Source organism: Pelophylax lessonae (genome assembly GCF_965119305.1).
Source record: "Pelophylax lessonae genome assembly, chromosome: 13".
NCBI lineage: Eukaryota > Metazoa > Chordata > Amphibia > Anura > Ranidae > Pelophylax > Pelophylax lessonae.
In genome coordinates this window covers 125587058-125613412 of record NC_138780.1, presented here as the reverse complement: position 1 = coordinate 125613412, position 26355 = coordinate 125587058, and the positions used below count along the sequence as shown (strand labels likewise).

The 26355-nt window shown below is 41.2% G+C and overlaps 1 protein-coding gene across 11 annotated transcripts in view; it reads right to left on the bottom strand.

Annotated features, from left to right (window-relative positions):
• Positions 1–8368: 8368 nt before the first annotated feature.
• The window catches only part of SMOC1 (SPARC related modular calcium binding 1), a 321506-nt gene continuing 303519 nt past the window's right edge, over positions 8369–26355 (bottom strand). For 6 of the 11 annotated variants that reach the window (XM_082242601.1, XM_082242606.1, XM_082242607.1 and 3 more), the window contains 4 exons: positions 26072–26177; positions 24352–24599; positions 11278–11331; positions 8370–8841 (listed from right to left, as the gene is read on the bottom strand). In XM_082242601.1, coding sequence (XP_082098727.1) covers positions 8825–8841; positions 11278–11331; positions 24352–24599; positions 26072–26177 — 425 coding nt within the window. In that variant the 3' untranslated portion in view covers positions 8370–8824. Of the gene's footprint in view, positions 8842–11277; positions 11332–24351; positions 24600–26071; positions 26178–26355 lie in introns of all 11 variants that reach the window. The other 5 variants (XM_082242610.1, XM_082242602.1, XM_082242611.1 and 2 more) reach the window with 2 other exon arrangements.

The window sequence follows — 26355 nt, the reverse complement described above, 5'->3', positions numbered from 1 at the left end:
TTTTTAACGGTACTGCACCATTGGAGCATCTTTATTCTCCCCTCTATTTTTGACTCTTAGGATCGGTTTCCCAATCATAGGATTTGTGGATCATAGAGAGCCAGCAGTTACCTGAGGCTTTGTTAAAGCCACAAGCTCGGAAGGTCTTGGTGCCGTATGGCAGTCCGGACCCACCAAATCCGGTGAGTTTGCACCCCTTACTTAAGAAGTTGCCATTTTGTCAGCAATCTCAACTATTGGGAGTCATATGAATAAGAACATTTTTGCACAAGAACATCTTACTTTGGACTTTCACTGCACGGACTTTTGTTAATCCTACCTATAGTGTTGCACATACTCATTTGTCATCATTTCAGGTTTTTTAGTGTTGCACTTTTACTTGGTAATATCTTGGTTTGCACACATACTTAATTTAATTAAAATCTGTCATTTACCTCTATTTAATTTTTATGCACATATATTTTGATATCACACTGCCTTTTGTGGTACACATAAGTAATCTATTAACCCTTCTTGTTTGCACATATATTTGAGTTTTATTTATTTAGCATATGCACTTTATTACACCTGCCATCACCTTTAAGGAATAGAAATATTCCCTCACAGAATCACTCACCATACAGGTGTGTGAACAAGAAATCAGCAAGCGCTATATTAACCCCTTAGGGGGTACACTCTCTGTCCTTTTAAAACTATAGCAGCTGCTCTTCAACGTTTATCACTTTTACACTAAAATTAACATTTAAATTATTCTATTTATTTATTTATTTATTATATCCCATACCTTCCAGAGGCGCGAGGATATATACCTCATAGTATATATCTCATCCTTTGCTAATATGGCTACCTGGAGGAGTTCTGTACACAGAATGTGTGCTGACCACACCCCAGAAACATCATTTCCTGCTTGTGTGATTGGCTCACTGATTTTCCAAACAGTCTGCCTAAGATACAAGTAAGATTTCTGGCATCCCCTGCAACGAAAATGTAATTTTTGGTGAGATACTCCCAATAGGAACACGTCTAAAGGTATGCAGGCCCAGCAGATTTCCTCATTAGAGCTGCAGGTGCACAGCTGATTGATAATTATGAAACCACTCCCACTAGACCCACTTTCCCACATGGACCCAAACACACAGGGATTTCTTCAGAATTAAAAAAGGTAGGAATCTGCAACAAAGTTTGATATAATCCTTGTAATGTACAGAGATCACCCAGAGGGGAATGTTTTTCTCGCAACAAAAGTGGTATTATGCTTTAAGGCTTGCTGGCCTTTTCTGTTGCACCCCTTCAAGACATTAAAAGGTACAGATGCAAGATAGATTTTTGCCCACTGTCCTGAATACTTTACATTTACAGGTGTGGAGGATACTGTATATGCAGCCATCTTCTTTCCACACACAATACATCGCTCGATACCTAAGCAGTCAATTGTCAAAGCAAGCACATGGGGTGGTGTGGAAAGTCATTAGTCCTGTATAAGCTCTGACAGTGATCCCGTCCTGAGTGCATATACTAAACCTTGCTGCCACCAGTGCTGTCAGACGCCACTCAGATCCCGGAGAAAAGGTCTCCCCAAAGCCCAGTGGAAAACCAATATTTGCAGGAGGGTTGACATCCTGTGTTCCCTGCAGCTCTCATTGGTTCCTCCTGCTGATCTTCATGTCACTACTGTGTCCTGCAATGATGTGAAGGTCAGCTGGAGAAATTAGAGCTGCTAGGAAGCCAGGTGATTGACACCCTTCTAAAGCCTCGTACACACGCGTCGAAAATCGGCAGGGAATTTTCGTTCGACGACCGATCTGCCGATTTTCGGCTTGTTAGTATGATGCTTCCGACAACCGACTCCGACTTTGCGGCCGAAATAAATCTGGTGTGCAGGCTATAAAATTTTTGTCCGCCGTCAAAACACGTCCGATTTTCGTGCAGTCAGTACAGATTTCGACAGGGAAAAATCTAATGATCAAGACTGGGAATGCTCAGAGAAGAAAGAACACAAAGAAAGCAAACCAACACATGACATCACTTCGGAAGTAGAATTTTGTCGGGCGAGAAAATTCGTGTGCAGTCTAGGCACATTCCAACCAACAAAACACCACTCTGGACAAAAGATGGACGATCGGTCGGCCGATAATCGTTATGTGTGTACTAGGCTTAACCACTTGCCGACCGCCGCACGACTATCTACGTCGGCGGTCAGCCCCTCACAGGCAAACTAACGTAGGGCTACGTTGCTTGCTTGTGAGGGTCTAGGGAGCGAGCGCGCGCCCCCCGGGGCGCGCTCCCGCTCCCGCGTGGTCACGGACCCCCCCGCGCGTGTGACCAGCGGACCCGATGTCCGCCGGTCACTCGGCGATCGGCGGGGGAGAGGGATAATGTCAGGCAGCTTGTGTAAACAAACTGCCTGTCATTCTCCTCGCTGCAAAGACACTGATAAAACGGATCTGGTATGTAGATCCGTTGATCAGTGTCCTTACAGCTAGAGCCACAGCCAATCACAGTAGAAACCACGCCCCTAGGGACACACACAGCCCCTCCCTTCCAAATAAAGTTAACCCCTTCACTACCAGTGTATTTTTACAGTAACAGTGCATATATATAGCACTGATTACTGTAGAAATGTCACTGGTAACCCCAAAAGTGTCAAAAATGTCAGTCAAGGGTCCGATCTGTCCGCCGCAATGTCGCAGTACCGCAAAAAAAATCGCAGATCGCCGCCATTACGCGTTAAAAAAAAACAACAAAAATGACAAAAATCTTTCCCTTTGTTAGTAAACGCGATAACTTTTGCGCAAACCAATCAAAATACGCTTTTTGCGATTTTTTTTACCAAACATAGGTAGCATAAAATAAATTGGCCGAAAATTTTTAAAAATTTTGATTTTTACATTTTTTTTGGGGGGAATTTCATATAAAAAAATGTGAAAAATATTGCTATTTTTGCAAAATTGACGCTCTTTTTTTGTTTATAGCGCGTGATCAAAAAATCGCACAGGTGATCAAATACCACCAAAAGAAAGCTCTGTTTGTGGGAAAAAAAGGACGTCAAATTCGTTTAGGTACAGCGTCGCACGACCGCGCAATTGTGCGTTAAATTCACGCAGTGCCGAATCGCAAAATACCCCCTGGTCGGAATGGGGGTAAAATCTTCCGGGGCTTAAGTGGTTAAGTGTCAGTTTCTTAGCAGACTTCGGGGAACCATTTCTCAGGATCTCAGCAGCGTTCAGCTGCACAAGGTGAGTTTATTCCTCTATTTTATATAGTGTAGGCATTTGGCCAAAAGGATAAATTGACGGCACATTTACTTTATAGTATATTCACCCTGATGAGATTTATCACCACCAGAAATCTGACAGCTGACTGGATATGGTAATTTAAAAGCAAGGAAAATTTACACCAATACCAACTCATTTCCTCCAACTAGCTTTTTCTAATTATTTTTAAGTTCATCTTTAGGGACATGTTACACTTATACCCGTATTTAGGGTGTAACGCAACATGCTCCTAATCACCCGCAATGGGATTTCTAAAGAAAGCAGTAACCTGTTGCACCCTTGGTGATAAAAGCACTGCAGAATTATGTTTACTAGGTGAGGAAGCAGCAGCAAAGCTACACTTGTTTGGTTTGGCCAGTGAGGAGGGGTGACACTGTAAAAGAAGGTGAGTGATCTTTCTACCCTCTTAGTAATACTGTGACATGGCCCTAAGGGGATCCTCACATTATACTGTTTCATTGTGGTCCATTATTGCACAGACAATGTGCTCATTAATTTCCAAAGGCATATCCCCTCAACTCACAGTGCTGTGTTGTGGTTTACTGCAGCACTGGTGCTTTGACAATTGCTCTAATTGCGTGTTAGTGTGTTATTCCAAATCAGTCTTTCTTAACCTTTCTACCCCAGTGGAGCCCAGAAAATAATTTTAAGGTCTGGTCCTTATCAAAAAACAAATGACCAAAAGCAAAATTCCTATTACATTGGTGATCAGTAGGAAGAACCTTACAATGATGGTCAGAATGCCACACTTACAGACAGTGAAAGGATAACTGGTGCCATGCATCTGACTTTGTCAAGTGACATTGGCCCTAGAACTATGCAGGCACCATTAAAGTGGTTTTAAAGGCTTAAGGATTTTTACTTAAAATCTTCTGCATGTAAATTTCCCCGCAGCCCACCCTAAATAAAATGCCTGAGCCCGATCCAGCGATGTGGGTGCAAGCCGAGACTTTCTCGGGTCTCTCGCTCCTCATTGGCTCAGATGCAGCAGCAGGTGTCAATCAGAGCCAGTGAGGGAGATATCCCGCTTTTTGTGTATTATGGACAAACATAGCAGGGCTCAGGAATGAGCACGCAGAAGTGACTCCATAGCAAGTGGTTTGCTATGTGGCAATCGGAAGGGGAGGGGCAGAGAAGAGTAGGATCGGGGCTGCTCTGCGCAAAATGGTTGCTCAGAGCCGGTAAGTATGACATATTTGTTATTTAAAAAAAGAAACTTTAGTATTACTTTAAATTGACCAAAGCTCAAGGAATCCCTAGCAACCCCTGGAAGAACCCTTTTTGAGAATGGTTGTTCTAAATAAATGGTTCTGCAATGAACTACACAGAGTTACCCTGATGAACTGCAGTTATAAATACTGGAAATGCACATAGAGGTGACTTAGCATGTGGTGGCATATCTATATCCTGGTAGCTTCTGAAACTAAAGCTTTAATATGGAAATGCTGGCTTTAAACCCTCATGGAAATCAATCAACAACCCAAAGTGAGAAACTGGAGAACGTTTTGTGGTATGTGTCGGAACACACAGGAACCTCCGTATATTTTTAGTCACACTTCACCTGACATTCAAAGTATTTTTTGGTGTAAAATGCTCTCTGCTATCAGATTTTTTGCATTCATAAAATATAAATTGTATTTTTTACCTAGTTTTTGGTGAAAATATTCAACAGTCGTAGAACAAAAAGGTTAATGTATACCAGACCCACTCTTTTTCTCTTGTTTTTTTGCATATGCTACTGGCAGGATCAACCAGGTACAGAACTCTTTGTTATGCTTGAAACAAATGGACTGACTTAACGTAAAACACGTTAAACACATATACATTATAACACATGACATAACATGTTAAGCATACTGGAACTGGCTTGAATGGTGAGAATGGGCCCTTAGGTCTATATAAACTTTAAACCAAGAACAGAGATAAGAAACATGAAATAGAGAACACTCTCAGCAGACTTCCAGCTGGTAACAATGTAATATTGCAGCTGCATAAATATTAAGGGGTCTTTGTATAAATGTATAAAGAATCATACCACTTTCATCCAAGATTCATACATTCTTTTGATTGGATTTGCTTTGCAAAAATATGTCAATTTTGGATGAAATTTGAGTAAAAACATTTATAAATAGTAGGGATCGACAGATTATGGGCAAAGCCGATATATCGAGGGCCTAAATGCACTTTCCCCGATATATCCTAATCGGCCATTGAGGTTACTGATATTGCCGATATTTAGGGAAAGTGCTTGTACCGGAGTGATGCCTGCAGCTAGAGGCATCACCCCGGTACCGGCATCCATAGCCGAAGGTTGGCTGTCTTGTAATGGCACGAAAATATCGGCCAATATTGGCCGATACCGATATGCGATATCCGATATGCGATGACAAAAATATCGGTATTGGCAATAAAAAAACAATATTGGTCGATCGCTAATAAATAGACCTCTAATGGATCTAGTGCTGCCTAATAAGCTTAAACAGCAAAATCCAAGCTAATTTGCCAACCCCCCCCCCCCCCCCTACCAGCCTTGCTGATTTAAGAGGAGCTCCAGACTTCTCCAGAAAAAATGAAGAGTCAGCAGTTACAAATTCTGTAGCTGCTGACTTTTAATATTAGGGCATTTACCTGTCCACAAATCCAGCGGTGTCTTCACCCAAGCCGATTTTTCAATCAGTTCTCAGGTGCTGCCACCGACATCTCGGCTAAGAGAAACCGGCAGTGAAGAATTGCGCATGTGCAAAGCGTGCTGCATTTTGTGAATGGCTGCGAAGGAAGGAGGAGGGGAGGCGAACTTCCGGCTGAGTTCCCTGCAGCAACCTCAGCTGGAAGCGAGAGCGGGTACCTATCAAAATCAGGTACCCGCCCCCCCAAACGTGCCAAATGTGGAAGTAAAGGGGGGGGGGGGAGGCAGATACGCGGAGCTTCACCTTTTGGGTGGAGCTCTGCTTTAAAGTGTTACTAAACCCTCAAGAGTAAAATCAGTCTGTATATGCAGTAAAGCATGCTTGTTATACTCACTGTGGGACCTAAGGGGTTAATCCTCCACATTGTGTAAAAAGGCTGTTTGATCCTGTCTTCTCTGATCCTCCCCTTCCTCCACAGTACCCAATCCCTCTCCTGATAGTACAGAGCCTTAGGGGCACTCTGCACATGCTTAGTTTGGTGTGTATTGCTAGAGAGTTTTTTTTTTTTTTGGGGGGAGGGTGCATCTTATCAGCACAGGGCCAATCAGCACTGTCGAGACAGAGGGTCAGGTGTCATGCAGCCTTATAGAACAGTCAGAGGAGAATGGAAACTCCTCCTACAAGTTTTAACCAGTGCTCAGCCGGACACTGATAGAAGTCACAAGACTGCTATATACTGCTGATGAGAAAAGGTATTTAGCAGTTTATATTTACTTAAATAATTGCAGTTCTATGTACTGTGGGAGACCAGGTATAGTGAATGCAGGCTCCTGGGTTTAGGCCCCCATGGACCTAAATGAATGGCATCGCACTACACTTGCGGTAAAACATGCATTTTAACAATATACAAGGCCTGAGTTGGTCCTTGGAAAAAAATAAAGGTAAATGATGTGCATTGCTAATGACAACCAATCAGATGCTTACTTCATTTCCTAACCTTCACACATATGCAGTCTCCCCGCATCCAATTTGCATTACAGGAGCGTGTGACCGGCTCTTAATGGAGCCAGTTCACACAGGTCCAAGGCCGCTGCGGTCTGCTTTTAAAAAGGGTCATGTGCGTCCTTGGTTTCCGATTCAGGTGTGAATTCAGGCAAAAATTCGGACCTGATTCCAGTGGCGGCAGGTCCATAAGGGGCACCACCCCCCAAAGTTCATAGAACAATTTATTTTTAAATAAATGGTAATATGACTAATATTTTTTAACATCTTAAAGTTAAAAAATGTTAGTCATATTATAATTTATTTAAAAAGAAATCGTTCTTTGTGTGTGCAGTGCACTAAGCAGGGCGTCCAACTAATAGGTGTTTGTTTTGTCCGTCAATTTTTGACAAGCATGCAATTAGAGGCTCTAGTTGGCTTGTGTTACTTTGTCCTCGCACTTTTGATTTTAGCGAATTAATATTCGCCATTGCGTCACTTCTCAGCCCAGTCAATTAGGAGGCTGAAGCTTTGGAACACGGCAGCTGCCGGGATTTTAGGGGAGCTGTGACAGCCCAGGCTGGAGGCTCCGTTTGGAGGTAAGTCTCACAACATCCTGGAGGGGTAAAAAATTTTTTAGCACCCGCCGCCACTGCCTGATTCGCATCTGAATCGGTGAACAAGGACACATTTGACCCCATGCTGTGAACCACAGCCATATGCTTCCGATGACACCCAGTGGGAGGGGAGAAACGCGTCAGTCTTGACACTAGCTTCTTACGTCATATCCGCCCGGTGGAATGCACGCCGTTCCATACTGAACCGTGGAACTTAAACAGAGGAACTGCCTGTATTTTAATGTAAGTGGATATTGTCGGGTTATTTTTTATAAACATTTGAAACGTTTTACACTATGGTGAGTTTATTTGTCTTTTGCATTATGGCGGAGGAGAGTCTTTAGAAGCTTATTTCCTGGTTTACATACATCCGTGGATGAGCTGGTTAGTAATGTGGGGGATCCATCATCTAAGTCTACATTACCCATCATTGCTCCAGTGAGTGCGGGCACATAGGGGAGCACACGGTGATCACCTATTGCACATATATTGGATTAACCACTGGATTCTACTAGCAGCACCCGGAGGAATGTGTTTTGGACTTTTTTGGAGTTATATATGAACTTTTTCATTTGCACTTATTTTGTCACTTGCACTTTGGCACAATTTATATGGTTGATAATTATTTATTTAATTTATAGCATTTGTTGCACAATATATGTTGATTTTTGGAGCAGCGGTGACATTCATCTTTACACATATGTGAACCCGGCCTTACAGGAAAAATGACAGATGAAGTCTGATTGACTGCTACAGACAACACTGCCATTCCTTCATTTTACAATTTTGTTTTAGGTTCACCTTTTTTTTTTATTATTATTTACACATAGACAGGGGTGTACCTCTATGATGAGCAGCTTGTTCAAATAAAACATGGCATCATTTTTTTTATCCTTATTTTTAATTTACAAAATACAAGCAAAGTAAACATGAATGCTATAGGCACAAGATGAAAACCAGCAAAGAGGGCCAAGGTGCCCACTAGAAACTTATAAAAGACAAGACAAAAAGTGTTAAGAAGACCTGTACAAATGGCACTGTACAATTTACATATACATTTATATACAAAAACTCTCTTCTTATCCAGAGTCACAATGAATTCACGTACTAATTTGTCAGTAGCAGATTCTTTTTAATAAAAAAAAAATCTAAAAGGGAAAAGGGCAGAATCTTCTTGTGTTTCCGGCAATGGAATAAAAATGTTATGTATAAAGTCCACTTAAAAGTGCAAACGTTGAGAGGTCCATCAGCTGCATCTGTGATTGATCCGGATGCGATGAGTCCCTTTCCTGTTCTTCAGACGTCATAAGTTGTGTATGGGCTTCTACACTAGACGACCTACTGCAACAAAATACAAGCTGGTGTTATTTTATCAACACTTGTATATAAGCAGTCAACTATTGATGTTATCCAGAAAATAATGGAGGTTTGCTTAACCACTTGCCAACTGCCCGCCGCAGATATACTGCGGCAGGCTGGCTCGGGTGTATGAATGGCCATACCCATACCTATGGGAGTGAGCATGTGGCGAGAGGGAAAGCTGAGCTGAAAACTGATCTGCAGGGTCGGCGGCCGCGATTGCCGCTGGGCACCCGCAATCGCTCCCCGGGAAGACAGAATGGCGGTCTGCTGTTGTAAACACAGAAGACCGTTGTTCTGTCAGTTATTATCACAGGGCTCCTGTGTTCCTCCTATTTAGGAACACAGGTCCCTGTGTTGATCCAATAAACCCACCCACCCCCTCAAAGTTAGAAAACACCCCCTAGGCTCACATTTAACCCTTTGACCGCCACTGGGTTAACCCCCTTCCCTAACCCCTTCCCTGCCAGTGCCATTATAACAGTAACAGTGCATATTTTTAGCACGGATTACCATAGTAATGTCACTGCTCCCCCCAAAAATGATAGTTAGGGGTCCGATCTGTCCGCCGCAATGTCGAAGTCCCGCTAAAAATCGCAGATCGCCGCCACTACTAGTAAAAAAGTAAATAAAATAAAAATGACATAACTCTTCCCCCAAGTTTGTAGATGCGATAACTTGTGCGCAAACCAATCAAAATATGCTTATTGGGATTTTTTTACCAAAAATATGTAGCAGAACACAAATTGACCTAAAATGATGTAATTTTATTATTATGAAATATTATATTTTTGTGGGGGAATGTTATATAGCAGAAAATGAAAAATATTGTTTTTTCTTCAGAATTGTCGCTTTTTTATAGCGCAAAAATAAAAATCGCACAGGTGATCAAATACCACCAAAAGAAAGCTCTATTTGTGGGAAAAAAAGGACATTCATTTTTTTTTAGGTACAGCGTCGACCACGCAATTGTCCGTTAAACTAATGCAGTGCTAAATCGCAAAAAAATGGCCTGGTCATTAAGGGGAAAAATCTTCCGGTTCAGAAGTGGTTAAGTCAACATAAGTACTTGATTTACCTTAAAGGATCTCTAATAAGGCCAATACATATTACAGTATTTTTACCCACTTTGGGTGGTAGGGAGAAGGTAAAATGTAAAGGGTACACAATACACATCTATGGGATCTATTTGTAAAATAATTGAATAGCTAGTCATTCATCAAAACTACATGTTCGTTCATTCTGTGTGAACTAACCAGCTAAAAATTGAATGCTCCCAAGCTATCATCCCTTCTAATTGAAATGTCTTCAATTATTATCGGCAGAAGTAAAGGTTCATATATAACAATCATAGGGGTTAATTTTCCATAACTGAAGAGTGCAAAATCTGGTGCAGTTCTACATAGAAACTAATCAGCTTACAGTTTTTTTTTTTGCCAAAGCTTAATTGAAGAAGCTGAAGTTAGAAGCTGATTGGCTACCATGCACAGCTGCAGAAGATTTTGCACTCTCCAGTTTTAGCAAATCAACCCATAGAATCAGTTGGGAAAATTGCACAATATGACCACTGGATGGAGCCAAGAATCACAGAAAATAAATACATTTTAGTAAGAAGAGGTAAAATGTAACAAATATAGAGAATGCTGGAGGGAATTCGCAAATAAATGGGGATCCTAAAGTAGCAATGGTTACATTTATTTTTCTACAGCAGGGGTCCCCAACCCCCGGGCCGCAGACTGGTGCAAGTCAGTGGTGGTTTATAACTGGGCTGCAGCGATGCACTGGAAGAGGTGAGCGGCTGGTAATGTTTTGCTGGTTGATGTTTTTTTTTTTCTGACAGAGGAAAGCAGGGCGGGTGAAATGTCTTTGTACAATACATGACTGAGCGCTGCACAGCCCCACCTCCTCTTGTGCCAGCCACCCCAGTGCCTGGCATCAATCTCCACCCAAACCCTGCGGGTGGCTTACAACCGAATTTCGAATGATAAATCGTTCAATGGACGTTTTTCGTTTCAGTTTATCACATATGCCTAATGCAAACATTTCGGCCGAGAAACACATTAACCTTTCAATTTATCGTTCGTTCGGCAGAATTTTTTAAACTCTTCCTTCGATTTTGCGGCTATGAAAAGTTAAAAAAACAATTTTCTATTTGTGCCCATTAACTGGACGAAAAATGAACGAACGGACGATTTTCGAATGATTTTTCGGCTAGTGTATGGCCAGCATAAGTGTTGTTTTGTTTTTGGGGTTACTTTGCTAGTAAAATTTAGGGCAGCCTCGTGCCAAACACTACCAGCATAAAACTCTCTGTGCCAACAATAAATGTATTGGGATTTTTCACAGACACACTGGTGCTTCTGAATAACAGCAAAGCATTTTATTACATTGATTGCCATTATTGTAATGATTACTCACTGAAAGGGTTCAATCCAGGTCTCCTTCCAGGAGGGAAACTGCCAGCATTAGTACCTAAAATAAAAGGGTAAAATATTAAAGATAGACGATGAGCTGTGCATATACAACCTATACCATGCCAAGAACACACATAGCTATCACTAGTGATTCACTGCCAACAAATCCAACAGATGAATTGTAGCAGAAAACCATAAAACAACCCATCAGGTAATAGAGGCATCACATTCAAAGGGAAGCATGCATCTCAAGAGGCCATCAATTTCCTTAATGGTCGACTTTGATTTATCCCATATAATGGGTTTCGTGGATAGCTGCCACTTCATCAGATATGTGGTGTAACGCAAATGTCTTGTGCTGACATGCAGAAATATTTGAGCCATATGTAGCTTCTGAGCCTCATCCTCTCCTTTGACAGGGGCACCTCTGCCACCTGATGGGTTGTTTTTTTTTTTTTTTTTTTACACATATTGTTTTACCACCTCAAAGTTCCACCCAGCTGAACATGATCTGGGCCAGTCCAGAGCATCTGAGGGCGACCACTTTGCCCCAAGAACTGCACAGAGACAGATGCATTCTCCACATGGGATGCAATAAGGTTCCACACACCAATCCAGTGGTCTCCTGCAACCTCACCAGATGCAAGATAAGACTTTCTACATTTATTTCTCCCAATTGTTTTGCATTAAGTATACTGCACTATAAGGGCTCTCCTGTTCCTGTGAGTCTCTCAAACACATACCTTTCTGGGGAATAAACAAATGTGGATTGGTGTCAGGCATTGCAATATCTGGAAGGCCACTGTCTGGGAATGGCACCAAAATTACAAAACAGGTTGCATTGCAGTCTGAACACTTTCTCCCCTGTGTTACATGGATTCTAAGTGGCAGCCACAGTGGTGATCTTTGCTGGCCACAGGACTTGTCAGGAAAATATTATAATGCATTAAAGTCTTTTGCATTCTTGTTGGGGCTGTGAGCGTCTTTTCACATTTTCAAGGCCCTCTCTTTGCTTCTTTAACAAGTGAATGACCCTTATCAGTCACCTCAGTCCAAAGCTTTAGTCTCAGTATCAGTTAAAGTGGTTCTAAAGTCTATGTTTTTTTACCTTAATCCATTCTCTGCATTAATGAAACAAATGCCCCATTACCCGACCTTCCAGCCCTGTTCCTAAACACTTCTCTGGCTCCATGTCACCGCTCCAGCACTGTCTCCCAATCCAACACTGTTACTATCACGTCTTACTTTCACAGGAAAATCAGAGGGCAGGAAGAGCTATAGGCTCCTGCTGCTGTCAGTCAAACTCCTGTGATGGGTGAACAGGGGCATAGCTTAAGGCACATGTGTCTATGGACGCACACAGCCCAGCTCGGGAATGTGCACACACCAATGCCTCCTTAGCACCTGGATTGATGCAGAAGGCACCTGTAGGAGGGAGAATCTGACTGTGCCAGCAAGGGACTGTCAGAAGAGGAGGTAAGCAACCTTTCTGTGCAATATCCTTGCACAGTGCAAGTAAAGCCCCGTACACACGTACCGATCGTCGGCGAACGATCGGCCGTCTTTTGTCCAGGGCTGTCGGTGTCGGTTGAAAAGTGCAAAAGACTGCACAAGAATTTTGTCCGCCGACTACAGCCGACTGCAGAAGTGATGTCATGTAATGGTTAACTTTCCCTGTGTTTTTCCTTTTCTGAGCATGCCCAGTCTTGCAAATCTGCGGTCTGTCGGCCGAAATCTGTACTGACTGGCGAACAATCGGCCGCTCTGGTGTCGGCATACAAAAATTTTAATGCTTGCATGACAGATTCTTTTTGGCCGAATGTGCGCTGTCGGCTGTCGGAGGCATCATACTAACAAGCCTACAATCGGCAGATTGGTCGTCGGCCGAAGCTTTTTTTTATCAACAAAAAAAAAAGCCTTTAGAATCACTTTAAAACAGTGTTAAACCCAAAACCAAAAATGTCATATATTGCAGCTTATCAATCAGTAGATATGGTGGCTGCATTCGTTTTCTTTTTTAAATATATTTTTCCCTGATTTCACTTGGTGGTCTGACCACTAACACACCTCCTGTAAAAGTGTCTCCACTCTGTAAGAATGAGTGCAGGGGGCACATTTGAACATCAGTATTGCCAGTCTTGGGGGGGGGGGGGGGGGAGGAGTGTTAGATGTACTAGCAGATTTAAATACATTAACAAATTAAAGCCAAACTCCAGCTAACACTTTATAAGCAGTTACAACAAACAGTCCTTTTTCCTTTTTGGATAAAGGTTTTACATAAATAAATAAATGCTAATCATTGTAAGCACCCCTGTTAGCGTTAAATTGTATGTCTCATCCCTGTCTACAGATCTGTATCTGCAAGAGAGCTTGTTCTTTTGAAAAATAATGTACTTACTGGCTGGATCACCAGATGAAAATAGAAGAAAGAAGGCCTAAAAATGAAAACTAATGCAGCTATCACATCTAAGAATTAGTAAGCTACAATATAATAAATGTTTGCTTTTGTGTTTAATACATCTTTAAGTGGCCTCTTTAGCAAATCTATAAGGATCAAGAAATCCTTTATCATGTATTAAATTTTTATCTGTAAGACAAAGATTGTGTATAGATTGTAGTAAAAAGATATAGGAAAAAATGTATAAACCTAAAGAAAAGTTTTAATAAAAATGACCCCAAATCTTTAACATTCCCCTTTAAAGTGCTACTCAGCTTAAGTCTGGAAGATTTCAATACAGATTTTTAAGGGAGCCTGTCCTGAGAGTATACATATATACTGTAAAACAACACTGCGGACCCTCTTCCTAAAGTGCTTCAATTGCTTTACCTAACTGACCCAAAACAATCTTCTGATCTGAATACTTTTTCCAGGTCAGTGACTAAGAAATCATTGAAGCCACTGGATCAGAATGACAGCCAAGCAACTAGTATTTTTAAAAGGAGAGGTTAGTAATGGAGGAGTTTTTTTTTTTTTTTTTTTTTTTTTTTTTAACTACAGTTGTCTTTTAATTGGAATTTTGGTTTGAACTCTAAAATTTTTTTTACTGAGACTAAGTAGGCTTTTAGCTAGCTTTAGCAAATTTGTTTTACTTTCACGTTTTATATAGTGAGACCTTTACATACAAACATTTTTAAAGTTTTTGTATTGTACCTTTATATTTGCTGTGTACTGATGCCTACAGCCACCATAGCTTAATGATGTCTGCATAATTCAGTCATTTCCGCTACTTTCATTATAAATTTACACCACATTGCACTCTGCAATTCCTAAAAGTAACACTAGATGGCAACATAACACCAACTAAAAAGTCTGTTTGCATGCAACCAGACCACAGACCTTAAATAACTGAAAATGCATCAGAAAATGGTTTGGTAATTGATCTAATCTAGTTCTAGTGTTATGGTTGTTACGCAGCAAGTAATAATTATACGCTTTTTCATCTATATATGTACATGTGGTGGCAATGCTGATTTTTGGACAGCTGTGATAACATAAGAGTTATTAAGATGACATAATGTAAATCTCACCAGACTCCACTTAACATTTTCTGCTATTATCTGTTAGAGATAGATTAGCTCTGTTTTCTATTACTGATACAATTATAATGATTACATGCCAAAATCCAGTACTGTTAACCCCTACAGCAGACAGCAGCGCTGGTTAGAGCCAGTGTAAAAATGATGAATTATGAACAAGTAACAGAAGTTTCTTGTTTCCCCACTGTATAGTTTGTGCACATAATGAGAAGAATATGCAAAAAAATAATGAGAAGAACATGCAACAAAAATCCCTTTGTTCTTCTGAAGCACACTGTAATATAAGCATGCGCAAAATATAACCCATTACACAACGCATAAATAGTGGTTTAAAGGGTCAGTACACTTAAAACCGTAAAATTAGAACTGGAAAGATGTCTGCAGGTTGAGGAACCCACCCACCCACCTGACAATATAAAGGGGTCTCATTGCTGGAGACTTAGGATGCAGAAGTGAGACCCCCCTTGTTGTAAGTAGCATTTGCATGAATATTTAAAAATAAAATTGTACACAGGAGGTGTGTCAAAAATCTAACATCTACACAGCATACTACAACTGGTTTTAAATGGGAGATAGTTCACCCATCAGTATGTTTCGGGTGAAAATTTATGCAGCTCAGGCAAACTCTATGAAGACAGCATTCCTAATGAGAATTGAACCCCGCATACCAGTGCGGCAAGGCAAGACTGCTAACCATCCGGCTCCTAGCCTTTGCTGACATTGCAGTAGGGAAAGACCTAGGTATTCTGAAGACAAGATATTTTTGATGGAGTCTTCAAAAGTAAAATGTAAAGAGGTATGTAAAAAAAGCTGCCCTCAGTCACTAATATGGGAAACACACTCAGTTTTCATGGAACATTGCCAGGTAACAACCACAGACAAACTGCAAGAATTAATCCAGGGGTCTCCAAACTTTCTAAACTGAGGGCCAGTTTACTATCCCTCAGACTTTGGGAGGGCCAGACTAAGGCCGGTGGCAGTAAAAAAATACATCAGGAGTAAAATAAAGCAAATGTGTAAGAGGAAGAATAGGGCCCCATCATTGGTATTAGGGGGACAAATAGTGCCCCATCATGGGTGTCAGTGGGAGTATTAGTGCCCTATTGTTGGTGTCAGTGGAAAGAGTAGTGCCCCATTGTTTTGTGTCAGTGAAATGAATAAAGCCCCATCATTTCTGTAAGTGGGAGGGATAGTTCCTCTCTATTGGTGTCAGTGGAAGAAATAGTGCCCCATCGTTGGTGTTGGTGGGAGGAATAACGTACCAACATTTCTATCAGTGGATGAATGTATGCCCCATAATTGGTGTCACTGGAAGGAGTGAGAGGAAAGAACGGTGCTTCATTGTTGGTGTCAGTAGGAGGAATAATGCCTTGCTTCAATGAGAGGAATATTGCCTCAAGGGCCAGATAAAGGCGAGCAAAGGGCCATATCTGGCCAGTGGGCTGCAGTTTGGAGACCACTAGTTGAATCCTTAGTGCATCATTTTTCAACCAGGTTTCCATAGAACCCAAAGTTTCCTTCAGAGGTTGCTGGGGGTTCCTTGAACAATGAGCAATTTTTACCTCTTAAGCATTCATCACACTGACTACTTGTATAATAGGGGCCTTCTGCCAATTACTGGGAAAAGGAACCCTTCTTTACTGATTGGCTACCTGGCAGGGGGGGGCTTCTCCACTGACCACTAATCGAAGGGGGCACGTCATTCCCCACCAATGTAGGGAGCACTCTTCCAAGGACCATCAATGAAAGGAAATACAATATTCATGGTCTGTTATTTTCCTGGACATTTTTTATTTTATTTTTTTCGTTTTATTATTATTATTACTGAAATAAGTTTGTCCTACACAGCTACCCTGGAATGTAAATTACACTAAGTACACCACATTCATTATTCCTATTATTTATTCTTATATCTTAATTTACTGTTCATGCCAATGCACCTTGCACTGTAGATATAGTAAGTGTTAGCTCCCTGAGTTCCCTGTTACCTGAAAGGTATTTCAAGGGTTCCTCCATGTTACACAGGTTGAGAAAGTGTGGCTTTCTATTATTCTAAGCAGTACCAACAGAGAGCAGAATATTTTTTGGACAAAAAAGGAGACTATGTAAGTCCATCTATCTTGTATGGCTGGCAGTAAATCACTTGTAGTATTACGCTGCAAGCCGCTTACACACCTGTCTCTGACATAAACTTTACAAACTATTCAGACAAGCACTTTCTCTGAGTCTGTTAATAGCAGTTTACAGGAAAGCATCTGGATTGAAAGAGCTGAATTAGTATGATCACCTTTAAAGTATTTTCCTTTGCTTAGCATAAGAGACATGGCCATCTTCCTCCTTCACAATACATACTACAGACAGCATGACAATGAATCCTAGAATCCTCCATGATGTTGACAGTGCAACATTTATTAGTGATAAGATTTTATGCTACACAATACATGCTATTCCACTATATAAATATTCCAGTTATGAAGATATATGCTAGAATGAACAAAGAGTCATTGAGAAATAAAGGGGACTGCTGGATGACCTACAGCTAGTCACATGAAAACAATATAAGCTTTTAGCTTATTGCAGAAAATTACACAGATGTTGCAAAACTAGAATGGATGAAACCACCCAAACTACAGCGACCCCAGTATCCTTGATTGGGAACTCCTGGCATTCACAAAATTATTCTGTAGGGTAGGACAATCAAGAAGGACAGATCCTGCACATGCTGATATACAACAAGTACAAAGAGGAGTACTTCACCAGCCCATGGCGCTGTCCATGTATTCACCTCCTTTGTTTGTATGTTTTATAGCTGAAATGTCCTGGTTGCTGCTGCTCCTCTCTCACTCCACTGGGGGGGGGGGGGGGGGGCGGATCAAAACAATTCAAATCTGTAAAGAAAAGCGCACGCAACCTCGGGCAATAACGCTTTAATAAAGGACAACAACACAGTACATTGGAATTGCACTCACACTTTTCCTTTAAGACAATCGCTTTACAGCATTCCAACAGGAGCTACTCGCTCCTCCCGTTCCTCCAGATGGTGACTCTGCGGTCTCCTCATTCGCGGCTGCCGCCGCTGTTTCCCCGCTCTCCTTCACTTCCTGTGTTGCCTGGTCACCGGATGCCGGTTCTAGTGCGCCTGTGCACTATACCAACGTAATCTACGGCGCCTCAGGAGAGCCTCAGCCAAAGCCGGAGCCACAAGTTGTACGGAGCTGCGAGGTGGGAGATTCAAGACACGGGTGCACTGCCTCTGCTGTTACTACGGACAACGCGTTTCGGAGGCGGAGCCTCCTTCCTCAGGTCCCACCTTGCTTCCTGCTAACGCCCCTCCCTATATACCCGGGATACCATCGGCCCTAATTATTTAATTGTGTATTCTTAAAGGGGCCAGTAACCAATAATCCTTATCCACCTTGGCTGGGACGGGAGAAGCAAGGGGCTATCCACTTTTAAAAAACATATATTAAAAAACATACATTAAAGATACAGTTTAAGATACAATTTAAAATACAATTTAAAATTTAAAATACAATTTAATACCAGCGCAGATATTAACCAGAGCTATTATAGATACATGTTTGGATATCACATTCCCTACATAGCAATGGTTGTCTCCTGCTAAAAATACATAAACGTATCCTAAAAGTATATATGTATATAAGACTCTAAGCTACATCAGCATTTCCTAATACCAATAGTCGACGGATCATATTAATTCCACATTATCTCTCATCCATCTACCAGGATAATTTCATAAGTCAGGATAATACACATAATAAATATATAAAAAATATATAAAAATACTAGTCTCATTAGAATTCAGTAAGATAAGATTCAATTCCATATGGCACATATGCAAATATCAATTAGTATATGAGGATACTACTCCATATGGGCCAACCAAATGTACTACACGACAGTTGTTTATATTTCTACACACACACACACATATATATATATATATGTATACACACACACATGAGAAATACACATATATATACCTACACATACCCATCGGTGGTGACACCCTGAGTATCCCCAAATATATATCTATACATATACACCTATTCACATACCCAGCTGCTCAGATATTGTTGTGTGGACACGAATGTGCGTATGCCTCCGTGCACACTTCACAGACACATGGCCTGGCAGGGACTATGTTCCCTACCCTTGGTAACCATGTGTATGTGCATGTGCTGGAACCCACTCTACCATGCCCACACCCCCGTGCTGATATGTCAAATGATCGTGTTGACTTCCAGCTCCTCATTGAGCCCACCCGGCGACATGGACCCAAGCGTAAAGATCCAGAATGTTTCTTGCCTGCACAGGATCGAAAACCTTTCACCTTCTGGGAGAGTCATAGATATGGCTTCAATCCCAAATAATTCCAGGCCTGCAGTATCCCCACCATGCGCTTTACAGAAGTGTCTTGGCACGCTGTGCTTGTCTTTTTTCTGCTCAATAAACCGGCGATGTTCGCCAAACCTGGTGCGCATTGCTCTAACTGTCCTGCCAACATAAATTAAGCCACATGGGCACCTCAAGCCATAGACCACAAACTGTGTACCACAGCTAATGAATTGTTTGATATTATAGGAGCGCCCTGCAACTGATGTAAAGCTACTTTTGCCATGTTGCATAAATGCACAAGCCTTACATCTGCTCTGCTTGCATTTGTAGGAGCCTACCATATTAAAGAGAACTGGGATAGTGGATGCTCTATTTTGGCATTTCATACTTTTTATTTTGCTTGGAGCAACCAGACTCTTTACATTGCTAGCCCGCCTAAACACCACTTTGGGTTTTTTAGGGAGCACTCTACCTAAGGCTGCATCCTGCTGCAGAATAGGCCAATGTTTCTGCAAAGCTCTCTTAATGGCCCAATGTTGGTTATTGAATTTTGTAATAAACATAACCTCTCGGGGAGCACCGTTCTCCACAGCTGCCTTGCTACTACAGCCTTCTATATAGCGATCTCTGGCTTTTTGTATATGCTGCACAGCATACCCTTTCTCCATAAATTTTTTCTCTAAAATTTTAGCTTGCAACAGATATTGCTCAGTGTCTGTGCAATTTCTACGCAGCCTACAGAATTGACTGTAGGGTATGTTTTCTTTCCATTTGGGCAAATGGCAGCTCTTCCAATGTAAATAAGAGTTACCTGCTGTTTCCTTAAAATGCGTTTTGGAGGTGATAGCCCCTTCTTCATTCCAGGTCAATTCTAGATCCAAAAATACAAGGGACTTCGCATCTAGTACATGCGTAAACCTAATGCCATACGGATTGGTGTTACAGTAGTTCACAAATTCTACTGCCCTATCAGCTGTACCATCCCATATTACTATTACATCATCGATGTAACGCCCATAGTACACCAAATGCTGTGCAAACGGGTTCTGCATCCAAATATGGAATTTTTCCCAAAACCCCATGAATAAGTTTGCATAGCATGGTGCAAAATGTGCGCCCATCGCAGTGCCTGAAATCTGTCTATAGTGTTTTCCCTGGAACTCGAAATAGTTCCTTTCCAGTGCAAACTGCGTGCAAGCACTGATAAATCCAGACTGGTCTGGATTGAGGTACTCCGCACCCGACAGGAAGTGTTCTACGGCCTTTAGTCCTCCCTCATGGGGTATTGAAGTATACAGGGAGCACACATCCAGGGATAGCCACAGATAGTTGGGTTCCCACCTATAATTCTGTAGTATCTCCAGCACCTGTGTGGAATCCCTAATGTATGCCGGGAGTGATGTAACTATCGGCTGTAGATGGAGATCCACATATTGGGAGAGTCTGCTGGTAATACTCTCCATGGCCGCACATATATGTGTGTGTGTGTGTAGAAATATAAACAACTGTCGTGTAGTACATTTGGTTGGCCCATATGGAGTAGTATCCTCATATACTAATTGATATTTGCATATGTGCCATATGGAATTGAATCTTATCTTACTGAATTCTAATGAGACTAGTATTTTTATATATTTTTTATATATTTATTATGTGTATTATCCTGACTTATGAAATTATCCTGGTAGATGGATGAGAGATAATGTGGAATTAATATGATCCGTCGACTATTGGTATTAGGAAATGCTGATGTAGCTTAGAGTCTTATATACATATATACTTTTAGGATACGTTTATGTATTTTTAGCAGGAGACAACCATTGCTATGTAGGGAATGTGATATCCAAACATGTATCTATAATAGCTCTGGTTAATATCTGCGCTGGTATTAAATTGTATTTTAAATTTTAAATTGTATTTTAAATTGTATCTTAAACTGTATCTTTAATGTATGTTTTTTAATATATGTTTTTTAAAAGTGGATAGCCCCTTGCTTCTCCCGTCCCAGCCAAGGTGGATAAGGATTATTGGTTACTGGCCCCTTTAAGAATACACAATTAAATAATTAGGGCCGATGGTATCCCGGGTATATAGGGAGGGGCGTTAGCAGGAAGCAAGGTGGGACCTGAGGAAGGAGGCTCCGCCTCCGAAACGCGTTGTCCGTAGTAACAGCAGAGGCAGTGCACCCGTGTCTTGAATCTCCCACCTCGCAGCTCCGTACAACTTGTGGCTCCGGCTTTGGCTGAGGCTCTCCTGAGGCGCCGTAGATTACGTTGGTATAGTGCACAGGCGCACTAGAACCGGCATCCGGTGACCAGGCAACACAGGAAGTGAAGGAGAGCGGGGAAACAGCGGCGGCAGCCGCGAATGAGGAGACCGCAGAGTCACCATCTGGAGGAACGGGAGGAGCGAGTAGCTCCTGTTGGAATGCTGTAAAGCGATTGTCTTAAAGGAAAAGTGTGAGTGCAATTCCAATGTACTGTGTTGTTGTCCTTTATTAAAGCGTTATTGCCCGAGGTTGCGTGCGCTTTTCTTTACAAATTTGAATTGTTCTGTAGGGTAGGAAATCTTCTGATAATATAGTTGACAAACCTTGCAGACATTTTCATACCACACACTATGGTAATATCGGTGAAGAAGGTTGTGCATTGCTATAAAATCAATACTAGTATAATCTTCTCAGGAGCATTCTCACACTGGCTGAAAAACTCCATGTAGCATTTTTCATTGCTGTATATGCTAAAGGTCGCACACTATTCACAGCTGTAACATCCAGGTGATTGTGAACTTTTGACATGTATGGAAGGACTTTTATCAGCTGTTAGGAACTGTTAGGGTGGGAACACAGAGTATAGGGCAGTGGTCTCCAAACTGCGGCCCAAGGGCCGAATGTGGCCGTTTGCTTGCCATTATCTGGTTTTTGGGGCACTATTTTTCCCACTCCTACAAATCACTATTCCTCTCACTGACACCAACGATGGGGCACTCTTTCTCCAACTGACACCAACTATGCGGCAATCTTCCTTCCATTGACACCAACAATGGGGCGCGAGTCCCACTGATACAAGGCTCTTTTCCTTAAATTGACACCAGTGCTTTGGATCTTCCTCCCTCAGACACCAGCAATGGGGCCCTATGTCTTCCATGCTACCAACAATGGGGCGCTGTTCCTCCTACTGCTACCATTAATAGGGCACTATTCTTCTCACTAATACCAATGATGGGGCACACTTCCTCCTACTGCTACCAATGATGGAGCACCATTCCTCCCACTAATACCCATGATGGGGCACTATTCCTCTCACTAATACCAATGATGTGGCACTCTTCCTCCTACTAATACCAATGATGGGGCATTCTTCCTCCTACTAATATCAATGATGGGTCACAGTTCCTCTCACTAATACCAATGATGGGACGCTCTTCCTCCTACTAATACCAATGATGGGGCATTCTTCCTCCTACTAATATCAATGATGGGTCACAGTTCCTCTCACTAATACCAATGATGGGGCACTCTTCCTCCTACTAATACCAATGATGGGGCACTTTTCCTCCTACTAATACCAATGATGGGTCACAGTTCCTCTCACTTATACCAATGATGGGACATTGGTTACATCCACTGATACCGGGCATTTTTCTCCCCCAATGAGCAAAGTGTGGGCCCCCTAAAGTATGAAGGACAGTAAACTGGCCCTTTATTTGGAAAGATCAGAGACCCATGGTATAGTGTATCAAGCTTGACCCCACTCCACACTGAAGTTTTGTTTCTTGATTGAGCATACTCTTTTTTATAATGTTAGCTTTATGTACTGTGAAAAAATTTGCTTTGAATACATATCTGTATAAAACTTATGAAAGATAGCAAGGCAGGGAAGCTAGAAAGAATATGTGTAAAGTGGAAAAAAGAGGCAAAACACTGCATAGACACACGTTTGCCAACACAAGAGTTGAGTTTTTACATAAGAAAATCATTACTTTAACAACATTAGACTGCATGTGATTGTCCTGTTTAATATATAACATTGATACATGTTTGTAATAATTTAGTATATATTTTTACACTAAAAAATCACTTTTAATAGGAGCAATGGTCACCTCGGCTAGCGTCACACTGTGCTGTTTATATCTTCCCCCATTTGGGAACTGACCACCAAATAAATGTTGAATCCTGCTGTGAATTTGAGTTGGAACAACCTACTCTTACAGACATGTATGTATGTATGTATGTATGTATGTATGTATGTATGTATGCATGTATTAGCCCTGATTTCTAACCTCAGTTGTCAACACCATCCGCAAGCAATATCACCTTATGGTGCAACCATCCATGAGTTGAATCATCCATTGTCCTTATTCTCAGTAGATGATTTCTCTATAATAGTTTCTAATCCTCACAAGATCATCCCCTTTCAGCTCACAAATTTTATCAACACCATCATTCTACAATATCCTATTATTTTGGAATCGCTATCACAGAAGAACAGAATTTTCAATGTTGGCTGGCCTACCTTTCCCCTAGAGCCTCTAGCGTATCAGTGACCAGTATATGATTAGCCTTGCCCACCACCACATAAGACATAAATATCTTGTTTGGGTGCAGTTGGTTCCTAATGAGTCCATTCCTGATTAATTAAAATTTGCGCCAATATATTTAAGTGCTGGTTCACACTTTCTGTCTTGTGCGATTTCCCCTACCACATTCTAACAAGAAAAAACATCATGGCTGCACAAGGCATGCTAAAGCAGGATAGTGGGGATGAGGGCTGGAAACAACAAGTTTACCTGCTCTGCCTCAGCATTGATCACTAGAAGTGTAAGCAAACCATCTCTCTATTCTGTTAGTAGTTTGATTCTAGGTGCATGAATCATAAGAACCCAGTACACTATTTCAGCAATAAAAATCTGCACACGTGAAAGTTAGCAAAAATGAGGGCCCAGCCAGATTGCACTGGCAGGCAGGTTGACATTCTGGAACATGCCATTATACCGGGGAATGTGTTAGACAGTCAGCAACATTTGGGTGGCCGTGTGCCTCCCATTGGCCCCAGGCCATGGACTTTGTTGATAATGCACAAAACTGAATGTAACTGAAACTTTGGTGTTGTAGATGATAACATCTTTGTTGCAATGTTAAGACATCTAAAATTAGAAGAAATGAGAAAGTCCATCTGCCTACCTGGGTCCTTACGAACACCTAGACATCCTTTTAACTCTGTGAGTGAGATGGATTTGTCCTTATTTAGATCACAGTAGTCAGTGAACTTCCTGGCACATTTCTTGGGCTTGGCTTTTTTCTTTACGTATCTCTTGAAAGGTTTCATCTCCTTCTTATTGATGTCTTCACTGCCATTGCTGTCTAGCTGATTGAAGTACCAGAAAACCACACGTTCCTCCAAAGTGTGGTTTGGATCTGGTTCGGAGAATCTAAAAGAAGATATTTCAGTGATTATTTAATGTGTATTAGAGCCATGCAAACCTCACCAATGTAACAAATTAGCTTCAAAAACCTAACATTACAAATTGTGGAGCATGACTAACTTATACATACTTGGGCATCATTTGTAAACACCAGAGGACATAAATGTGAGTAAGAATTATGTGCAAAAGCTTTCAATCCTTTTTTTAACGTTTCAACTATATTACTATTTAGTGATCCTGGGAGGCTAGAAATACAGAATAGTTTTCAAAAGATAACTTGACTTACAATATTATGACAATAATCCAATGTTAGATGGCTGGATTTCTGAAGATGGGTAAATAATGTAATGCTGACTTAGTAAAAGCCACTTCTTTTCCTCCTCCTATAGGCCTACTGTGCCTAAGTCTAGAAAAAGTATCATCATCTTTATTTGCAATAAGACCCCCTTAAAAATGATTTTATTTTTGTGTTTATACCCACTGCCTCCTCTATAGCCTGCACTAAATAAAGTCCCCTTTTTCGTGGTTCAGATCTGCTCAAATGTGAAATGTGTGTTGGTAAGTTTTGGGGGTATCCAGAAAATGGCTATCTGAGCTTGGAGAAGAACTGATGATTTTTTTCAAGACAACCTCTATAGCTCCTAAGAGATTTGACCAGAAATAGTTGTCTAGGACATAACCATAGAAGCTACAATGGTGCCGATGTAAGTTTATATCACTACTGTTGTACAGAACCATATGGCTGTAGTTGTCAAATGCCAGATCACAGATACTTTAGCATTAAATAGCTGAATGACAGGGGTAGATCTACCATTGGGAGTGGGTGGGATCTAATCTTGACTTAAATAGTCAAGAGGCTCAATGAGCAACTTGGGCCTGAGATCCAGTATCCTGCCAAACACAAACAAAATTATTTTAAACCATGTGAATGTAGTTTTGTGCCCTGAAAGGGGTATGCACTTTCTCAGTTAGCTTTGTGTAATCACTTCGGTGGACATGACAGATTCACTTTAGCTTTCTTTCACCAGATAGGTTATATGGGATTATGATACAGATAGGTATAATTGTTTGTTTAGATACAAGCAGTGCTTAGCTTTGCTTAGTTCTTTAATGTTTCAGCACAGGAATACCGGTTTTCTCAGCAAGATACAGTCTGTGTGGTTAATGCCTAAGGGGATAGCTATAGACACACTTACACTGTCCTGCCTTTTGGTTTCCCTTAAAAGCCATAAAAGTAAAATTCTTGGCAGTCCTACATGTTAAGTCTCTTCATAAATGTGACCACAAAACACTGCTTTAAAGATTTTCCTAGAGCCCATACCACACAGACTGAGTGACTCAGATAACACAAGCTTGGTTTAATAGGATGTTATGTTGAGTTGTTAATAAATGTGACTGCTAGTTTTGCAGATATGATAACATTATAGTTTTTTTCATTGATTTTCAGGTCTATGCCCAGCTTGTATTTGAGGACTAACCTGCCACCTGCTGCCGGGGCAGCTGAGTTAATGGCTTGAACCATATCTGTAGTGAGAGCATCCAGCAAACTTGTGATGAACTCCAGTTTCTTCCCGTCCGGACATCCTGTTGAAAAAAAAAGCATGAATCAACTAACTGAACACTGTCATTTTGTGGTCTCTTTATAAAACTTCGGAGTTAAAGTTTAGTTTTTTTTTTTTTCATGGAAAAATGTATGTGGCCCATTAATAAAACTCCTGTTAGTGATTTCTGTATAACCTAGCACAATCAAATACTTTTAAAA